The sequence below is a fragment of the Poecile atricapillus genome, chromosome Z (assembly GCF_030490865.1).
Source record: "Poecile atricapillus isolate bPoeAtr1 chromosome Z, bPoeAtr1.hap1, whole genome shotgun sequence".
Lineage (NCBI taxonomy): Eukaryota > Metazoa > Chordata > Aves > Passeriformes > Paridae > Poecile > Poecile atricapillus.
The window spans coordinates 123,110,033-123,127,285 of NC_081289.1; the positions used below are offsets into that span (position 1 = coordinate 123,110,033).

At 38.8% G+C, this 17,253-nt stretch overlaps 1 protein-coding gene across 2 annotated transcripts in view; it reads left to right on the top strand.

The window, feature by feature from the left end:
- The window catches only part of JMY (junction mediating and regulatory protein, p53 cofactor), a 65,576-nt gene that overhangs the window by 16,898 nt on the left and 31,425 nt on the right, over positions 1-17,253 (top strand). For both annotated transcript variants that reach the window (XM_058865053.1, XM_058865054.1), the window contains exon 3: positions 16,659-16,809. In XM_058865053.1, coding sequence (XP_058721036.1) covers positions 16,659-16,809 — 151 coding nt within the window. The remainder of the gene's footprint in view (positions 1-16,658; positions 16,810-17,253) is intronic.

Consider the following 17,253-nt stretch of genomic DNA (forward strand, 5'->3'; position numbering starts at 1 on the left):
CATAGAAAGTTACTTTTCATTTTAGTTTCCTGAGATAATCTGGTGAACTGTGGAAAGTCATTAGCTTTTTATCTGATGTTGCAAGACTTAAACACATGGAACCATATTAGAATACATAATTTGTTGTAACACTTGGATAATATATTTTTGTAAGAGGTAAAAAAGCCATCTGAAGAATACTGCATTTTGGTAAAATAGTTCCAGAATAAGTATGTTTGTTAAGTTTGAAAGTAATTCTAATCTTGAATGCTTAACCAAAACTAGAAAATGTTACCTTTATTGCTTCTTGGAAGTATTTTTGATAAAATTATTAGTTCCTGGGCAGATTATTAAGACTGCAGCATTCTGATTCTAAGCTAAAAGTTTGTTTCATTTAATCTGTATTGTAAATGTAATTTTATCTCAGCTTGACACCTTGTTCAATTAGCCAACAATTTTTTTACTGTTTGCAGCTTAAAAATAGTGTTCCTCTCTGGTTTTAAGGAAGAATGAGGGAAGGAGGCAGAAGGATTTATGATGTACAAGTTTTATTTTGACATATTCCTGTGTGCCTGAAGTAATTTTTCAGAAAAATCAGCAATCTTAAATGAACTCAGTTTTATAATGTGATGATGTTTTAACTAAAAGTGCTTTTTCTTCTCTTGAATGATAAATGTTGCTGCACAGAATTGGCCTGAATATTTTTCAGCTGTATTATACAGTTGAAGCCTATAAACACTACATTTTTTAAAAAGCTTTTTTCAAAGCATGGTGAAATAATTCCCATTTGATTTGAATTTGTAGTAGAGGAAAAGCTGATTTGTTTGTTCTTTTGTCAAATAAGAGAAGTTACTATTACAATGAGTAGAAACACATATTAAGAGTTGCGTTGTGCTTTGCTCTGTTTTGATTTTTTTAAAACTCAGTAATCTCTTGAATTCTAGTTTTAAAATGCATAATTTCATATTCTTCCTGAAAGAGTAACATTGATAAACTTCATAGGTGTGTTCTGTGGTTGATTATTTTAGTTGTACATAATTTCTTCTAATGTACATTATGTTCTCTTTCTAACTTGGCAATTTTGGAGTTAAAAACTTGGTCATTTGTATAATGCAGTAGAGAAAGATGCCTTCTCTTGTTTTTCCTTTCATCATTTGAGAGAAAGCAGTACTTGTATCTATGATGACAAAACATATTATACTGGGTAGCTAGGGTTGAAGAAATGTTTTATAAATAGTACATGTGCATGAAATGGCTTGTATTAACTTGCTGCATATGTTTTTCTGGCAGGCTTTCATGTTTTAGACCTTTTCTGTATTAGGTATCTGTTTCTGATTTGTGGGGAAGTTGTTTTTGTTTGGTTTTGTTGGGTTTTTTGGGGGGTTAGTTTTTTAAGAATTTGGGAGGTTTTAAGTATTTTAATCAGCTTAATTTTGTCAGTTTTCACAGTGAGTTTAGAAGGAAAATTAATTACATTATCTATAATCTTTGAGAAGAGTGTTTTCTGCTTTTGGAGCAAGACATAAAAATTGGAATATATGTCATCTGGTGTTAAATTTCTGCTGTTCCTGTGAAATTTTAAGGATGAGACAAGACTCGAAGGCGGCAAGGGAAAAACAAAAACTAAATTGTGTCTGATCAGTGGAGGCTTATTAGAGAGGGACATCTCTATTGTATCCAGATTCCTTCTTTTGAAAAAAAACCCACCAAACAACAAACCACAAACCAAACAACCCAGAATGAAAGTTCATAACAAAGTTAAAAACCATGTGGAAGCTTGGAAATATGTATTACTGTTTGTAATTGTACTTGTTGTAATTGGTTACTTGTTTTATAATGTTGCCCATTACATTGTTTCATTTTATATTTTGATTGTATATAAATTTTTCAGGTGTATTTTGCTTCATTTAGTGTAAAGGATGGAACATTTAGGTATGTGAGGAGTCAAAGGTGTTTGTGAAATATTTAAATATTTCTGGATTTGAAAAACAGAATAAAAAATGTATAAGATCATGAAAGGAAAAAAGGGTGGGTTGTTATGAAATGTCGCTGTGGAAAAGTAACTTCTAATGGCATTTTTACTTAATTATGGGCTAGTCATCTGACCCTAGAACGTGTTCAGTAAGTGATACACTTCTCTTTTTTTTGGGCTTCCAGCATCAGAAACCTGGTTTTGTTTATATGAATGCTCTTTATATATAAGTGCTACTCAAATCCATGAGGACTTCCCTCCAAGTATGACAAGATCCTTACCAAATACCATGCATTCTTGAAAGTGCTGAGCACTGCAAGCACAGTTGTGTTTTGGACTTAAATCTTTTTATATATGATAATGGGGACGACCCTGCTTGCCCCAAGGCCCTTTATGAGGGACACGGAAATAAAAGCCAAGTTGTAATGAATGGTATTATCAAATTGAGAAATGCCTATCAAAGAAGCAAGTCTGTATTAATTTCAAGATTAAAATATAAGATATATTTAGTAGACATAGTCAGTGTGCTTAGTATGTATTTTGTAAGGTAAATGTGAAAAGTTGTATTGATAAGCCAGCCAAACAGTCCATATGTTCACTGAATTCTGGAGAAGGCATAATAAAGGAATTGAAGACAGTATTATATTTTATGTATATGTAAAATCTGGGCTGAACTTATATAGGCATTTTCTGATTTAATTATGGACTGTTGCTGATATAGTTGTAATAATATGTAAAGACATTCAAGCAGTGAGTTTTACCATGTTAATTTCACCATATGGATTACCAAACCTTTTCTTCTGATTTTGGACTCTCACTTATTATATAGACACCAGGCAAGTGAAGCTTGATATTCATATGCTGTGTTACATGTTTTGGGCTGTCTGTATATTCTTCCAAGAACTGGGAGGACAACTGTGAACATAAAACCACAGCACAAACAATGTTCATAGATTATTTTATCTAGCATTAATGTTGAATTTTAAATGGAATTTAAGATACTTTTATTGCTAAGAATCAGACTACTTGGGAAGAAATGGTGTTATATTTTTGATTCTAAAAATGTTTCACACTTATGCCAACAAATTTTTCCTTAATCAAAATAAATAATTTCCCTGTGAAAATTTTGCTTATTTTTCATGTGTGCAGAACAACATTGCCATAGCAAAAACGTGGGAGGTAGTAGGCATCAATAGCTGGAAATAAAAAGGCTAAGTGTTTCTGAAATTTGGAAAAATCAGAGTAGACACCTCTACTGGTGCCTTTGATTTCAGAAAGTTAAATCTAAGCTTTGTGAGATCCTCCATATTTAGTGCTGTTATCTTCAGAAAGTATGTAAGGGACTGACCAGTTAGTGGTTGATACTTGGCTATAGAACTAGAGGCCAGGTTACTGTGATCAAGCTTTAAGTCCTTTAAGACTAAGACATGAAGGTTTCTTTCATACAGGGTACCAAATCCAGTTATTTAGAAAAGAAAAAAGTGTATTTCAAAAAATTACTTAATAGGCAAAACCCCAAAGCCTTTTTTGTCCATACATCTGTGTTCACCAGTATTCATACAGACAAAGAAACTACCTTGCTACTTAGAATTTTTATGGCCTTGTAGTTGTGGACAGTACTTCACAGTCATGATGAATAGGCACTGGGTTTGATCAAACGCCAAGTGAAATCAGTGGGAGGCCTTCGCTTTTCATGCTTGAGGGTTTTTTGGATGTCCTTGATATTGGACTGAAGATAAAACGTAACAAATTGCTTCACAACTTACATGTAGATGCCAGCAAAACTTCAAAACATGCATTCTTGAGGGTCTGAGTTGAACTGGTTTTGCTTAACTGAAAACGGATAATATCTCCTTAGCAGTGAAGGCCTAGAGCCACCATTACATCTGAGCTCATCTTCAGGAAATGAGAACATTGAAAACTTACCATAAGTTAAATATATTAAACACACTTATAGCTTCTTTGCTTACGTGTTAATCAGTTGTACTTACATGTTAGTTCACGTGAATGTGAGGAGATTTTAAGAACTTCAAATACATTAACTGAAAGTTAGAGATTAGAGCAGTGTATATGTTGATAACTCATAACATTCTGCTTTTAAAACTTTTGGAATCTTTTATTAATCTGTCTGAAAGTTTGCTTCCCTCTCAAGCTCTCTTACTCAGATTCTGGTATGTTAAAAATACAGTTCCGGCTCAACTGTATGTGGATTTGTTTGTTTAATGTATGGTGGTGAATTGCAGTAGTGAACTTCATAACTGATTTAACTTTAATTTACCAAAATTAAGTACTTAGAAATGAATTACGTTGTACTGAACATGTAAAATTTTGGTTAAAAATAGTTTCATAAATTATGAAACAAGTTCAAGGGAGAAGAAATTTTCTGATGAGAACAGCTGGCAAAACTGAGATAATTACTTTAAAAATAACAGAATTTAAAAATTACAGAGTATCTTTTTTAAAAATTCTCCAGTGACGTAAAGATGTTTTGGAGAAACTGTAAAACTTCGAAGGAATTTTAACTTTTTTTTCCCCTTACCTGTTTGTAGCTGTGTGTCCTCACATCATCAGGAATAATACTTAAATATTAACATAGCTTTTGAAAAACCTGTAGACTGGAGAAGAAATCTAAGTTTATGTAAAATGGTCAGAAACTTCGTGGAAAATATTGTGTGCTTGTTTGAAAATACGATGCAATATGGTGAATTATGCTTATTGTCTTTACAGTTTGACTCAAAAGGGTTGTATGTCTGTTTACAATCTGAACTATAAGTCCTCTAGACTCTTATATGAACTCAGAACAGAACATTTTGCTGACTTAATGTCAGGACTTTATGGGTTTTCTCAAAAAACAAAAAATCTAAAGAGGTGATCTGATAGAAAGCAGGTTGGTACTGTAAATCATTTAATGAAACTTAGTTCCTGATAAGAGGTAGCTGACTACAAAACTGGTGTGTATCTGATGGCTTAAATCTGCTTGTCTGCAAAATTAGCAGAGTACAAGATTGCTTTAGGTGTTCAGCTATAAAAGTGATTAATAAGACTTGTAGAAAAATTTGATTGTACTTGAATTGTTTATTATTTAGTTTTTTAAAAAGTCACAATCCAAAAAGCTGGGCTGGATAATAAAACGGTAGGTGAAGTTTCAATAAATAAAAACTAATGCATGTGCAGAAAGTTGGTGACAACCTCCAAAAGCATATATGCATATTTATATGCACCTATTAACTGACTACTACTCTTGAAGAAAAATGTATAAGAGTTATCTTGAGTTTGCTGAAAATACCATGTTATTCAGCATTTCGAAAGAGCAAGGAAAAAGGTTTTGAATTATTAGAGAGATAAAAAAAACCAAGTGCCAAATAGAAAACATCACACTTTGGTATACATCCCTGGTATACTTGCATCTTGAATGTCACATTTTTAGTTTCTTCCTCTCAGAAATACACCATGGTATCAGAGTAGTGACAGTATGGAGCATAAGGGTGTTTCCCTATTAAACATCCTCAGTGCTAGACCAGAGTAAAAGAATTGGATTGCCTTAGTTTGGAAAGGCATGTGATGTGATTCATCGAAGGTAAGACAGATCTGTAAATAATGAATATTAAGGGGTAGAAAGTATAGAAAATAGGGGTACCTCGATGAACCTGTGTTGCGTTAAATAAAGCAAAAGCAAACTCTTAGCATATCTTACATGCTCTGAGGCAATAATTGCCACAGTTTAACTATGGACACCAAACATATGTGTTCAGAAAGAGTCATCAGTGGCTATTAATGATTTGGATTAACCATCAGCTTTGGAGGCCTATAATAGAATTTGGGAGTTATCAGTGTATCCATACCTTGCCTTCATTTTTTTTTCTTTTTTTCTCAAGTGCTAGTAATGGAGGAAATAGTGCAGAAAAATGCAGAATCAGTGTATCTATTCAAAAAGGCATCTTGATGGAGCTTTGAAAGGCTGATAAACATGCAGAAAATTCTAAATTATGTGTCCCTGAAGATTAGAGTCAAGGAGAGTGAAACCTAGAAATGTATGATTTTTTTTTTCTTTGCAGTGTTGGAGATAGGGAAAGAGAAAAAAAGGAGGAGACTTTGAGGTGACTTTAATGCAATGTTATTCAGACTGTGGAGGTCAAGGAGAGGGACCAAAGGCCTTCAGAGGTTGAAAAATTTGCTGAGAGTCTAAATTTTTCAAAAAAAGTATTTTTACCTAAGTATCTAAATAGTTTGAAATCTAGTAATTTTTAGTATTCTTTTTCAAGGGTGGTCTGGAAAAAACCCTTTCTGTAAGCTTTCATCATATTTGCTAACTTCATACTGAAACTTATTGGGCTTTATTTGCTATTTGTTACAGTTATTTTCAGTATCCATGTGCATGACTATTTATATATCTTTAATGAGATTTCTTCTGCCTAATAATTGTCACTATTTCTCTTTTTCAGTATATTGTATATAAAAATTGTCAACCATATTTTGAATAACTCTTGATAGATATGCTTAACATTTTGTCTATTGTATAGATTAAGGTTTTTTTAACTGAAGATTTAAAAATCCAGCAAATCATTTTCATGCACAAACAGAATCTAGAATGTCTGGAAGCACTCAAGCCCACTTACCTTTGAGTCAACTTGGCTTAAACAACATTTTCAAGTAACTGGTACAATTTGCCTTCTTAATTTTGTCTTCTTTTATTTTGAAAACTTTCTTTTTAAAGGTGAAATCTCCTTTAGTCTCGGTCTCAGTCAGTGAAGTTGAAATGTATAGAAAAGTTACCTGCTATTCAGATGAATAAATAAGGAAGGCATAATGCAGGGTACACTGTTTAGCTTTAATTCTGTCAATTGCCAATATAAAATACTGTAACCTAGTGTTTTTAAAACTCTGCACTACTTAGTTTTTCAGCATTCTCCAGGGTTCTGGAAAAAACATTCACCACTGCACTTTGCAGTAAAATGACATTATTTTCAATCTTCTTTATGGATGTCCTAGCATCTTGTTACCTTTTGGTTTGTTGCTTCCTTTACAATTCAGTCAAGACTGCATTATGTATGTTGTTCTCCTATGTTTTAAGGTAATCAAAACTCCTTTTGTTTGTGTTTTAGTCCCAGGTGCCAGATATTTTGAGGAATCTAGACCATGCAAACTAAATGGGTTTTTATGTACTAACATTGCAGTCTATGTCCATATTCCTTAGGATAAAACTAGTAAATGTAATGCCCTTTTTAAAGCTAAATGCTTTCACTTAATATATTTAGGGGTGTAGGTATGGAATTATAACATGTTTGGGGAAGTAACGCTGGGTTTGTGTTAACAGCTGGGGACACAGTTAAATTAAAAACGACAACAGAAAAGTTAGTAAGACTAACTTTGAGAAGTCTCTGACTAGATGAAGCTGAAATGCATGTTTTCTGGCTGCTCTCTAGCAGGCTGTGGTTGGAATTGCTTGTTTGACCTCTTGGAGAAGGCAGATAGCTGAGCCTTTGATCTGAAATATGCTTTTATGTATAAAGCCATTTCCATTTTGTGTTTTGTCGCTGTCATCTACACTATGCACTCAGCTTACTTTTTTTTGTTCTTATAATTACCTGACCTGCTGTTATGTCTCATTTTCCTTTTTTTCTGCCTGTTACCAGTCCATCCAGGATAGAAGGATAACAAAGGGAGCTGGAGAGACGTGACATATCCCTTCCTAAGTTATTACAAGGCCTGGGTCAAGTCTTATTTCTGTCAGTTTCGTCCATTCTCCAGAAAAAAATGCAGAAAGTAATAAAGGCCTTCACTTAGTAGATGTATAATATATGTGTATCCCATCATTTGAGGCCTGTTGCTCGTACTTTCTCTCAATTAGCTTACTTTAGTCTCTTGAGAACTTAACCATAGTTTGCAAACTGTTCCAAAGATGGGTTTTGCAGCAACAGCATTGCCTCTGTTGATTCATCCTCATTTGCTTATGGGCTAGTTTAGGAACCTCCTTTTAGTTTGTTTTCTCTAAAAGAATTCATTTGTTCTCCTTCAGAAACATATCAATACAGTGTTGAAATGAGTTCTTTTATGTTCCATTAGTCTGAAGCAATAGCTGATGAAAATAGGTGTTTGTGTGATGTGTTGAAGTTAATGGCTTCTGCTGTTTCGATCCCTTCTTCTGTGTTTTGTGACAACCACTTCTGTGAAAGCTGTCATAATTTTCTTAGCTTCAAAGCATCATTTGAAGCAGAACTTGTAAAACATGAAAGTCTACAAAAGCAAGTTTCATCATTGGGGAAAAAAAATCATAGCAAATTTTACCATGAAGCTTGGATTCCTCTCAAGGAGAATACAGGATTTTTAAAGGAAGAATGGCTGGAATGTTTCATTGAGAAAGTGATGAGTAGAAGAGGAACTGTAGATTTGGCTTCTGATCTAGTTGTGAGATGAGACCAAGCTTTCTTTAAAACTTTTGAGTCTAAATGACCAATTCCAGGCCAAAAGCTCACTTTGAGAAAATGCTAGGTAACTGAAAAGCCTTTTAGGTTAGGAAGAAACGTCAACTATATTAGAGTTTCTTAAATTTTAACTAAAAATATTATTAAATTAGAAGAAGATACACAAGTTTACAATAGATGTCATTAGATGACAGCACTTTTCAGTTATTCTTTGCCTTCTTTTAGTCATATCTAGCATGGACAATAGTAATTCAAAAATTGTTTGTTTAGTCTCTAAAATGACATCTGCTCTTTTATTACCTATAAAAACTGAAGATGCTTGCATCATAGAGGTGAGAAAAATAAAGCACAAACAGGTTATGCATATATTGCAAATAATAATGGAATGCAGAAGCACATAAGAACTTCCTGAAGTTTCATAATGAGAATCGTTGTCTTACATCAAGGTGATTAATTATTGAAGAGAATATAGAAAACAAAGTCTTCAAAACTCACAAGCCTGTTCATGTTGATATTTGATGGTCTATGGCTACTCCCTTTTCCTTTTTAAATTCTTAGCTAGGACAAAATTAGGGATTGGTCACTACTGTCATGGAGGTGTTTGCAAGTGGGGAGGAAACCTGTCTTTTCATAAGATGCAAGCTCCAGAGGCATGTTCCTTATCTTTACTTCCCAACTTTTCCCCCTGTTACAGCTGTAGTCTCCATTTAAACTACCTATTTCCCCACATAGGCTTTCTTTCTATTTCCTGTGATAACATATGCTATAAGTAATTTCTATCTTGTATATAAATATACCAAAATTATATTATTTAAATTTGATAATATTATTTAAGCCTGCTCTAGTGGCAGTTGGTTGGACTGAGATATAATGCCTAAACAGCCATTTGGGATGGGAACCATATATATTTCATCCCTGTGTCTCAGTTGTTCATCTCTGTTTTTCTCTGGAGATTATCTGTCCTGCCCTGAAAGGATGACAAGCATAAATTTAATTAATGACCAGTAGATTATAATAGTTCTCTAGCTAGGTTGCACTTGAGAACTGGTAGTTCTTCTAAGTTGTAGGTGCTGTCAGTATTTGCACTCACAAAATGGCTATCTCTTTCTAATGTGTTTGCCCAAAGTGTGCCAGGTCCATGGCCAGAAGTGGCCCTCTATCTTGTAGTTTGTCATAGTTACTTCTCTGATGCTAAAGAGTGACCATAATTACCTTTGGAAAGGTTGTGATCAGTATTTTCTTTCATACTGTTGTTTTTTGATTATTTTTAACATTTTAATTTAACATTTCTTTTTAATATTCTTATTTTTCACTTTTTTGATGGGGAAATTGAATCAGGTGGAATGAAGTGGCTGGATGGGAAGAGATTGGTTTTCCCACAGGGAGCGTTGGAGCAGCTTCAGGCCAATGGAGTGGCTCTCAGAGGCTGCAGGGTGTGTACGTCAGGCAAACCCAGCCTGTCCCACAAGCTTGGACAGGAACATCACAAGCCTGAAGCGAGAAGCAAGGAGCAGCAGCCAGCTAGATCTGAGGCACCAAAGGGACTCCTAAAATTTGCTGCCACTCAAAGTCATTGACCTAATAGAAACACAGGCGGGAGCTGTCTTCAAGGAGGCAGTGCAGACTCTATCCATTGAATACCATTCTGGAGTCTCCTTCTGAGAAGTCTGCTTTTCCCAAAATTATGTCCTGACATTTGTGTATCCAAAGAGTAACAAAGGTCTTTGTGACTGAGGCTTGTTGCTCCAGCCTGGAAGCTTGTTCTTGAACTTTCTCATTTGGAATTTGTCACCTTGAACCTCAGTTCTCTCAGGCTGGCATAGCTGTGGAGAGGTTTGGCTGTGGTAGTCTGGTCCAACAGCTTCACAAGTGAAGGGAACAAGCTTTTTAGTTTAAGGTTTGTCCTTAACTTATAGCTATTCAACTTTATTAAGAAAGCATGTGGGATGTTTCACCTGTCAAAGAGTTCCCCACTGGCACCTGGATTCTGCCTTCACCTTTAGATTGGATGCTGCCTTTATAACAATGAGAGCCTCATTCCTTGTCATAGTTTAACCACGACCATCAACTAGCCCCACACGGCTGCTTGCTCATTCTAGCTCAGTGGGGTGGTGAGAGGAGAATCGGAAGAGTAAAACTGAGAAAATTCGTGAGATAAAGGCAGTAAAATAGGCAAAGCAAAAGCTGTGCACATGAAGCAAAGAAAAACGGAGTTCATTCACCGATTCCCATGGGCAGGCAGGTGTTCAGCTAACTCCAAGAGTGCAGGTTAACAGTGACTAAGAAAGACAAACACCCATCACTCTGACCATTACCTACTTGCCCCAGCTCTATTGCTGAGCACAGTGCTCTATGGTATAGAATGTCTTTGTTGGTCAGTTGGGGTCAGCTTTCCCACCTGTGTCTCTTTACAACTTCATGTGAACCCCCAGTCTCCTCACTAGTGGAGTGGGGTGAGAAGCAGAAAAGGCCTTGGCTCTTTGGCACTTCTTAGCAATAGCTAAAATATCCCTAAGACTGCAGGACAGCTCCAAAACAGAGCCCATACCAGCTAATAGGAAGAATATTAATCCAGCCAAAACAAGCAAATACATCCTCCATTATTTCATGTCTTCAGAGCCAGAAAGTTAACATTTTATGTGTGTATGTCCCTTATCTAGGCTGCAGAATGCAAAGTCCAAACATGAACATGTAGCTGTATATTTTTTTTTACTGTACTGCAAGACAGGAACATAATCTAGGAGTTTGACTATCTGGCTAGATGTGTAGGTGTTACCTACCTTCGGGCTAGCATGAAGGCAGGTCAAGCAACATTAGGGAAATGTTTCTATCCTTTTTATATTTCTGGGGCTCCTTTCACACTTCTTTAAGCATGCCACTGTTCCTGCAGCCTTAAGGAAAGTTGTTGATATGTTCTTGCTCATGCAGTTGCTAAAGCCAAGGCTTCTTGGATTTTCTCTGTGTTGCTATATGAGTACCTTAAGTGCAAATGATGATTCACGGATGACATACTTGGGATTGTGAATAATGAAAAGATGCTTCCTTTTTTGTTACTTGTAAATACTCGCCCTAAGGAACAAAGATACAATTATATTATGCAATCATAAATCTTTTTAGCTTGCACTATATATGAAAAATGTTTTGGCAGACAAAACTTTATGAAAACTATGTTACTTTGAGGCTTACTCTCCTAGAACTCATAGCTAATAAGAAAGTTACTCACATTACTCAGTGATACTGTGTCAATTCAGTTTCAAGTTACCTCATCTCTACCAAGGAGCAGAAAAAGAACTTTTTAACTGGGTTGGTTTGTATCCAGCTTCACAAATAAATTTGATGCTTCAGAGTTCTGTGTAAATGGAAAGCATGAATTTCACCAGTGTGTAATTCACTGTGTGTGTGTGTGTGTGTGTGTATATATATATATATATGTCTACAGTTCAGAATTTATTTGGAAACCTGTCTGTCCTAAGTATGTCCTGTGGGAGACTGTTGCCGCTGAAGATGAATAGATCACATGGACACAGGTCGAGGTGTGGTGAAGAGAAGAGAGAGGTTTATTTTTCCCCCCAGGATTTATAGGCTCCTGACCACAGCCAGGGATTGGGTGGTCAGGATAACACTTTCTCACTGCACTGGCCATGAGAGATGCCCATCACAAGACGTGTAACAGAAAGAATGTACACATATCTATGTTTATAGTTACTGTCCTGGGAAAGTCTTTAAAAAACCATGTCAGCAAGCTCAGAAGCTGAGTTTTCAGGGCGACATCTCACCCTTTCTGGTTTAACAAAAAGAAAAGAAAAAGAAAAATGAACAAAGAAACTAGCAACATTATAAACAATCAAAATAATAAATAATAGAAAAATACAATACTCCATACAATCAGAAGGCTGTAATTTCAGGGTGATATCTCACCCTTTCGTTATTACAAAAAAAAAACAACTTTTTTTTTTTTTTTTAAAAAAACAGAAAAACAACAACACTCAAAAAAAATTAAATTAAACAAATGTCCAACATCAACACCTGCTTGTGGATGGCTCTCAACTTGGTCACAGAGGCAGAATCCATGGCCAAACTGAAAGGTGCCTGGGAAAATGTATGAAATGCTATGACAGCAGCCTGTAATTCCATCAGTTGGGCTGATCCAGCCTCATTACTCTCTAAAAAAAAAACCACCTAGAAACAAAACAGCAACATCAATGGAATGATTAATGTAATAAAGTTGAGGAGCAGAAACTGCTCGCAGAACCTCCTCCAGCATCTACTGTGCCTGTAATGTCAGTGTCAGAGGTGACTTTAAAATCAGAGTCCCCCTTTAATAGACCAAACAAGGGAGACAGTTCTGTCGTGGTCAGTCCCATATAGGGACACAACCATGTAAAAGTCCATTAATATTTGGACATCATTCATGCAGTGTCTGCACTGAATGCAAAAAAAATAATTGCACCTCCAAATGCAGGACTGTTTGTCCCAAAATCATTTTGATCCTCAAATAATTTCAAGGGAGGTTGTAGAGACAAGCAGCAGGAAACTGCTTGCAAACTCCAGAATGGGCTAGAGCCCCATATCATCGGCAAATGCCGGCAAATTTTCACAAGCCTTGTGAAATGGCAAAACCTCCATTGACATCTCTGTGTGGGCTCAGCATTATTAATAGCTGGCACCAGAAAGACAAATTTCGGTCTGTCATCGGGATGCAAAGGAATTGCAAAGAACAATCCTTCAGATCCACAATGAGGACTAGCAAATCAGCAGGAAGCATGGCAGGTGAAAGCATACCAGCCTGCAACATCCCCATGCTTTCCATCATAGCATGAACTTTCTGGAGGTGTTGTAGCAACCTCCATTTCCCAGACTTCTTCTTGATACAGAAAACAGGAATGTCCCAGGGACTGGTTGAAACTCCAGATCACTGTGATCCAACTGTTCTTGCATCAAGTCACGCAGGGTGACTAGTCTATCATGAGATAGGAACAACAGAATCTGCTGAACAAAGAGTCAGTCTCAAGTTCTTCTTTGTGTTGAATGTCAGCATCAGGTCCAAGGGTCCATCAGCAAACCAGACAATCGTGATGTCCATGCCAGTGTCAAGAAGCCCGCGGAGGCTAATCTCTGACAGCATCTCACCAAGGATGGACAGGGTGCAGACCCGTTCAGGATGATCCCTGGCTGTCAGAACAGCAGTCCAGTGACCCAGCGAGGTCCAGGAAACCCGAAGCCACCATCTCCCCGCAGCTGATTCTCAGCTCTGCGAACATAAAACTCAAAAGGCACAAGGTGAGCAAATCCAGGTCCCGCAGGGATAGGAACAGGAGGCAGGAGTGTGGAACCCATGGCAGAAATGCAACCCAGGAAATTTGAATCAACGTCCCCTAGGTGAACAATGGTGCCTTGAGCAGTGGTGTTCAACCATGCCACAAGAAGAGCACTCACGGCCTCACCCACTGGACCAAAGCATTTGGAAGCACATGGAATGCCTGATATGCTCAGCTGCACAGTCATTTTACAGGAGGACAAGGTCCACAGGCCAGCCGAAGAGGCTCCAGCAGCCTGGGACCCCTGGCCCGTCAAGGCCACCGCCTTCTCCCCTGCGGCAGCACCACCGGAGCCAGTGGTAAACAGCGCAGGACCTTGGTCTGCCACAGCCGCAGGACGCGACGGGGGAGGGCCGGCTCCAGCCGCAGGCTCGGGCGATGCCCGGGAACCCGAGGCGAGGGGGGCTGGAGGCAGTTCAGCACAGCCCGCCTCCAGCGCCGGGAAGGACCGAGGCGCCGGTACAGGCACAGCCTGCGAAGCCGTGGCACCGTCCTGCTCCAGGGAGCAGGCATGGGAATCCGGCAGCATGGGACCGGCAGAACCCGGCCCGGCGTCGGCACCACTCGCAGAACCCGCCCCCACGCCCCACGAATCCGGCGCGGGGGGGCAGCGCTCGGAATCGCCCCTAACAGCGTTTCGTCAGGGGCGAAAGGTCCAAGAAGCGGTGCCGGCCGCTCCTCCGCTGGAAAGGCGTGCGCGGCCACCGGCGCGGAGCCTGGCCCCTGCCCGTCCCCCACCGCGGGGCGGGGCACGGCCCAGCCGCAGCAGGGACACGGGACAGACCCCGAGGCATCCCCCAGGGCCGGCGCGGCCCCCCGTTCAGGCAGCCCCTCATCGGTCTGTGCCGGGAGGGCACGCAGAGGCGGCGACCCCGCCCCGGGCTTCCACCGCCGGGGCGCGGGCCGAGGAGGGCTTACACCCCCCGGGTCCGCGGCGCTCCGGCCAGCTTGCCGGCAGGGATCCAACCCCGCCCCGGGCCTACACCGCCGGGGCGCGGGCCGATGGGGGGTCACGCCCACCGGTCCCGCGGAGGCCCCGACGGCCCTTCGGCAAGCCTCAGGCTTACACCGCCGGGGCACGGGCCGAGGCGGGGTCACGCCCACCGGGCCCGCGGCGGCCCCGTTCAACCCGCCGGGGGCCCCAGCAATCCCGGGGGAGCCGACCTCGGGACCCAACCTCAGAAAGCCGCACCTTCGCCAGATCCCGAGCAGCCGGAGCAGCCGGGGCTCGTAATCGACCAGCAGAGCCTCGAGCAGGAAATCGCCTAAAGCCTCCCAAGCCGACTGAGAAAAAATCGCTTCAACCACAGGGAAAAACCCCTCAGTTTTCCCGTACTCACACAATTGCTGAAAGTCAGCATACGAAACATCAACTCCTCTCTGATCATGCACTGCACGCCATATCTCCAAAACCAGGCCATCCGTAAGAGGAAGCCCAAAACCATCCATAGCCACAGGCTGGACAGTACCCTGTAACCATCACGTGCAAGACACGTAGGGGTTCACCAGATGTTGCCGCTGAAGATGAATAGATCACACGGACACAGGTCGAGGTGTGGTGAAGAGAAGAGAGAGGTTTATTTTTTCCCCCCAGGATTTATAGGCTCCTGACCACAGCCAGGGATTGGATGGTCAGGATAACACTTTCTCACAGCACTGGCCATGAGAGATGCCCATCACAAGACGTGTAACAGAAAGAATGTACACATATCTATGTTTATAGTTACTGTCCTGGGAAAGTCTTTAAAAAACCATGTCAGCAAGCTCAGAAGCTGAGTTTTCAGGGCGACAGGAGACATGGTACATACAATGCTCCACAGAATGGAGCATTGCAACATATCTAGTAAAAGTATTATTCACTCACCACTTGTCAACATTATACCTTATGTGTTGCCTTTCAAAGAGTTTTGGAAATACATAAGAAGTAGATTCAAATACCTTATTAGTGTCCTATAAGTTTTTCAAGAAATGATCAGGTGTTTAGGAGGCATCTATTTATTTTTATTTGTGAAAATCATCCAGCTAAGGGACAAGGCAAGTGGATTTGCAGAAGTACGTCCTGAACAGTCACTTAAAAACCTTTCATTTGCAATTGAGCTATAGAGTGCAATTTTGGACCAAATTGAAGCTCTGTGAAATCAAGATTAATCCTTTAGGTATTAGAACTTCAGGTTGAAATATTCAGGGACATACAAGGTTATGAGCACATTTGGTTTTGTTCAGTTTTGCCTATACTAGTAAGGTGTCTTCTTGACTGATGAATATGAAAAATATTAATTATTAATACTTCGGTATTGCATGATCAGGCTTAAATTTTTAATTAAGATATAGGATATGTAGTCTGTTGTTGTAGTGTGACAGGTGTGTAAAAATTCTCAGGTTTGGGAGGGAAAGCTATGTTTTTATTATTGTAAAAAAAACTCCAGGTCTTTTACAGGCGTCAGACAGCTGTGATCTCAGAATAAAATTGCCTTGATCTTAGCAATGAAAGGATGTTTGAGCTCCCAGGCACTAGGAAAATATACTTTTTAAAATCATCTATACCAAAGAAAAACTTCTAATATGTTACCATTACCCCAGCACAACCCTGATTGCCAGCTTCATTGTAATTGAAGAGCATTTATTTACTTCAGAATGAAATAGTCCAGGCTGGAAGAAAGCCTGGATGAAGCATGAAGCATGCATGTAATCTGCTGAGAATAAGATGCGTAATAAAAATATGCTGACAAAGCAAACTTAAATATGTGGATTTTATGCATCCAGTAAGAAAAGTAATTATGAAAGATGGATATACTTTTTCAAGAGGAAGGAGTGCTTCCAAAGAGTTTTTTTACTGTTGAGTAGAAATTGTGGTGGTAGTTTTATCTCATTTTTGTATTATTTTCTTTCTTAGCCCTGAAACTGTTTGCTGTTGGCAGAATAGCTGTAATTAATTGTGTTTTTAATTATGGGCTGATTTATTTTCAGATCTCGATAGAGAATGACTACCTAGGTCCCAGAAGAATTGAGAGTCTGCAAAAAGAAGATGCTGATTGGCAGAAAAAAGCTCACATGGCTGTGCTTTCTATTCAAGATCTTACAGTTAAATATTTTGAAATAACAGCTAAAACACAAAAAGGTAGTTATTTCCTGTCATCCTATCCATCACATGAAAAATGAAATTATTTAATGTTTACCATGTTCTGTGTTGTACTATGAGTTATTTTTTTCATCAATCCTTCATGAGGAAAATGCAGTTGTAATTCCTATTTGTTTTTTCTTCTGTGTCTATTCAAGTCTTTCACCTGTAAACCATTTCAGAACATCATCAGAGGTGATCAGAGGTAATAGAAATTTTAGGTAGAAGTTTTACAGCTACTTTCTCAATGTAGTTTTACTGGCAGTATTCTGTATTTGCAAAGGATTTAGGAAGCATAAAGTCCCTGGTGGATTCTGTTTTCTGTACTGGATATGGCAGACCTCCATAGTAAGTGTTAATTGTCTTTCACTTACTTTCCTTTTCTAGTCTTCCTTGCCTTTCAGTAATTTTTTTCATAGCTCTAAACATTAAGCAACAGCTCAG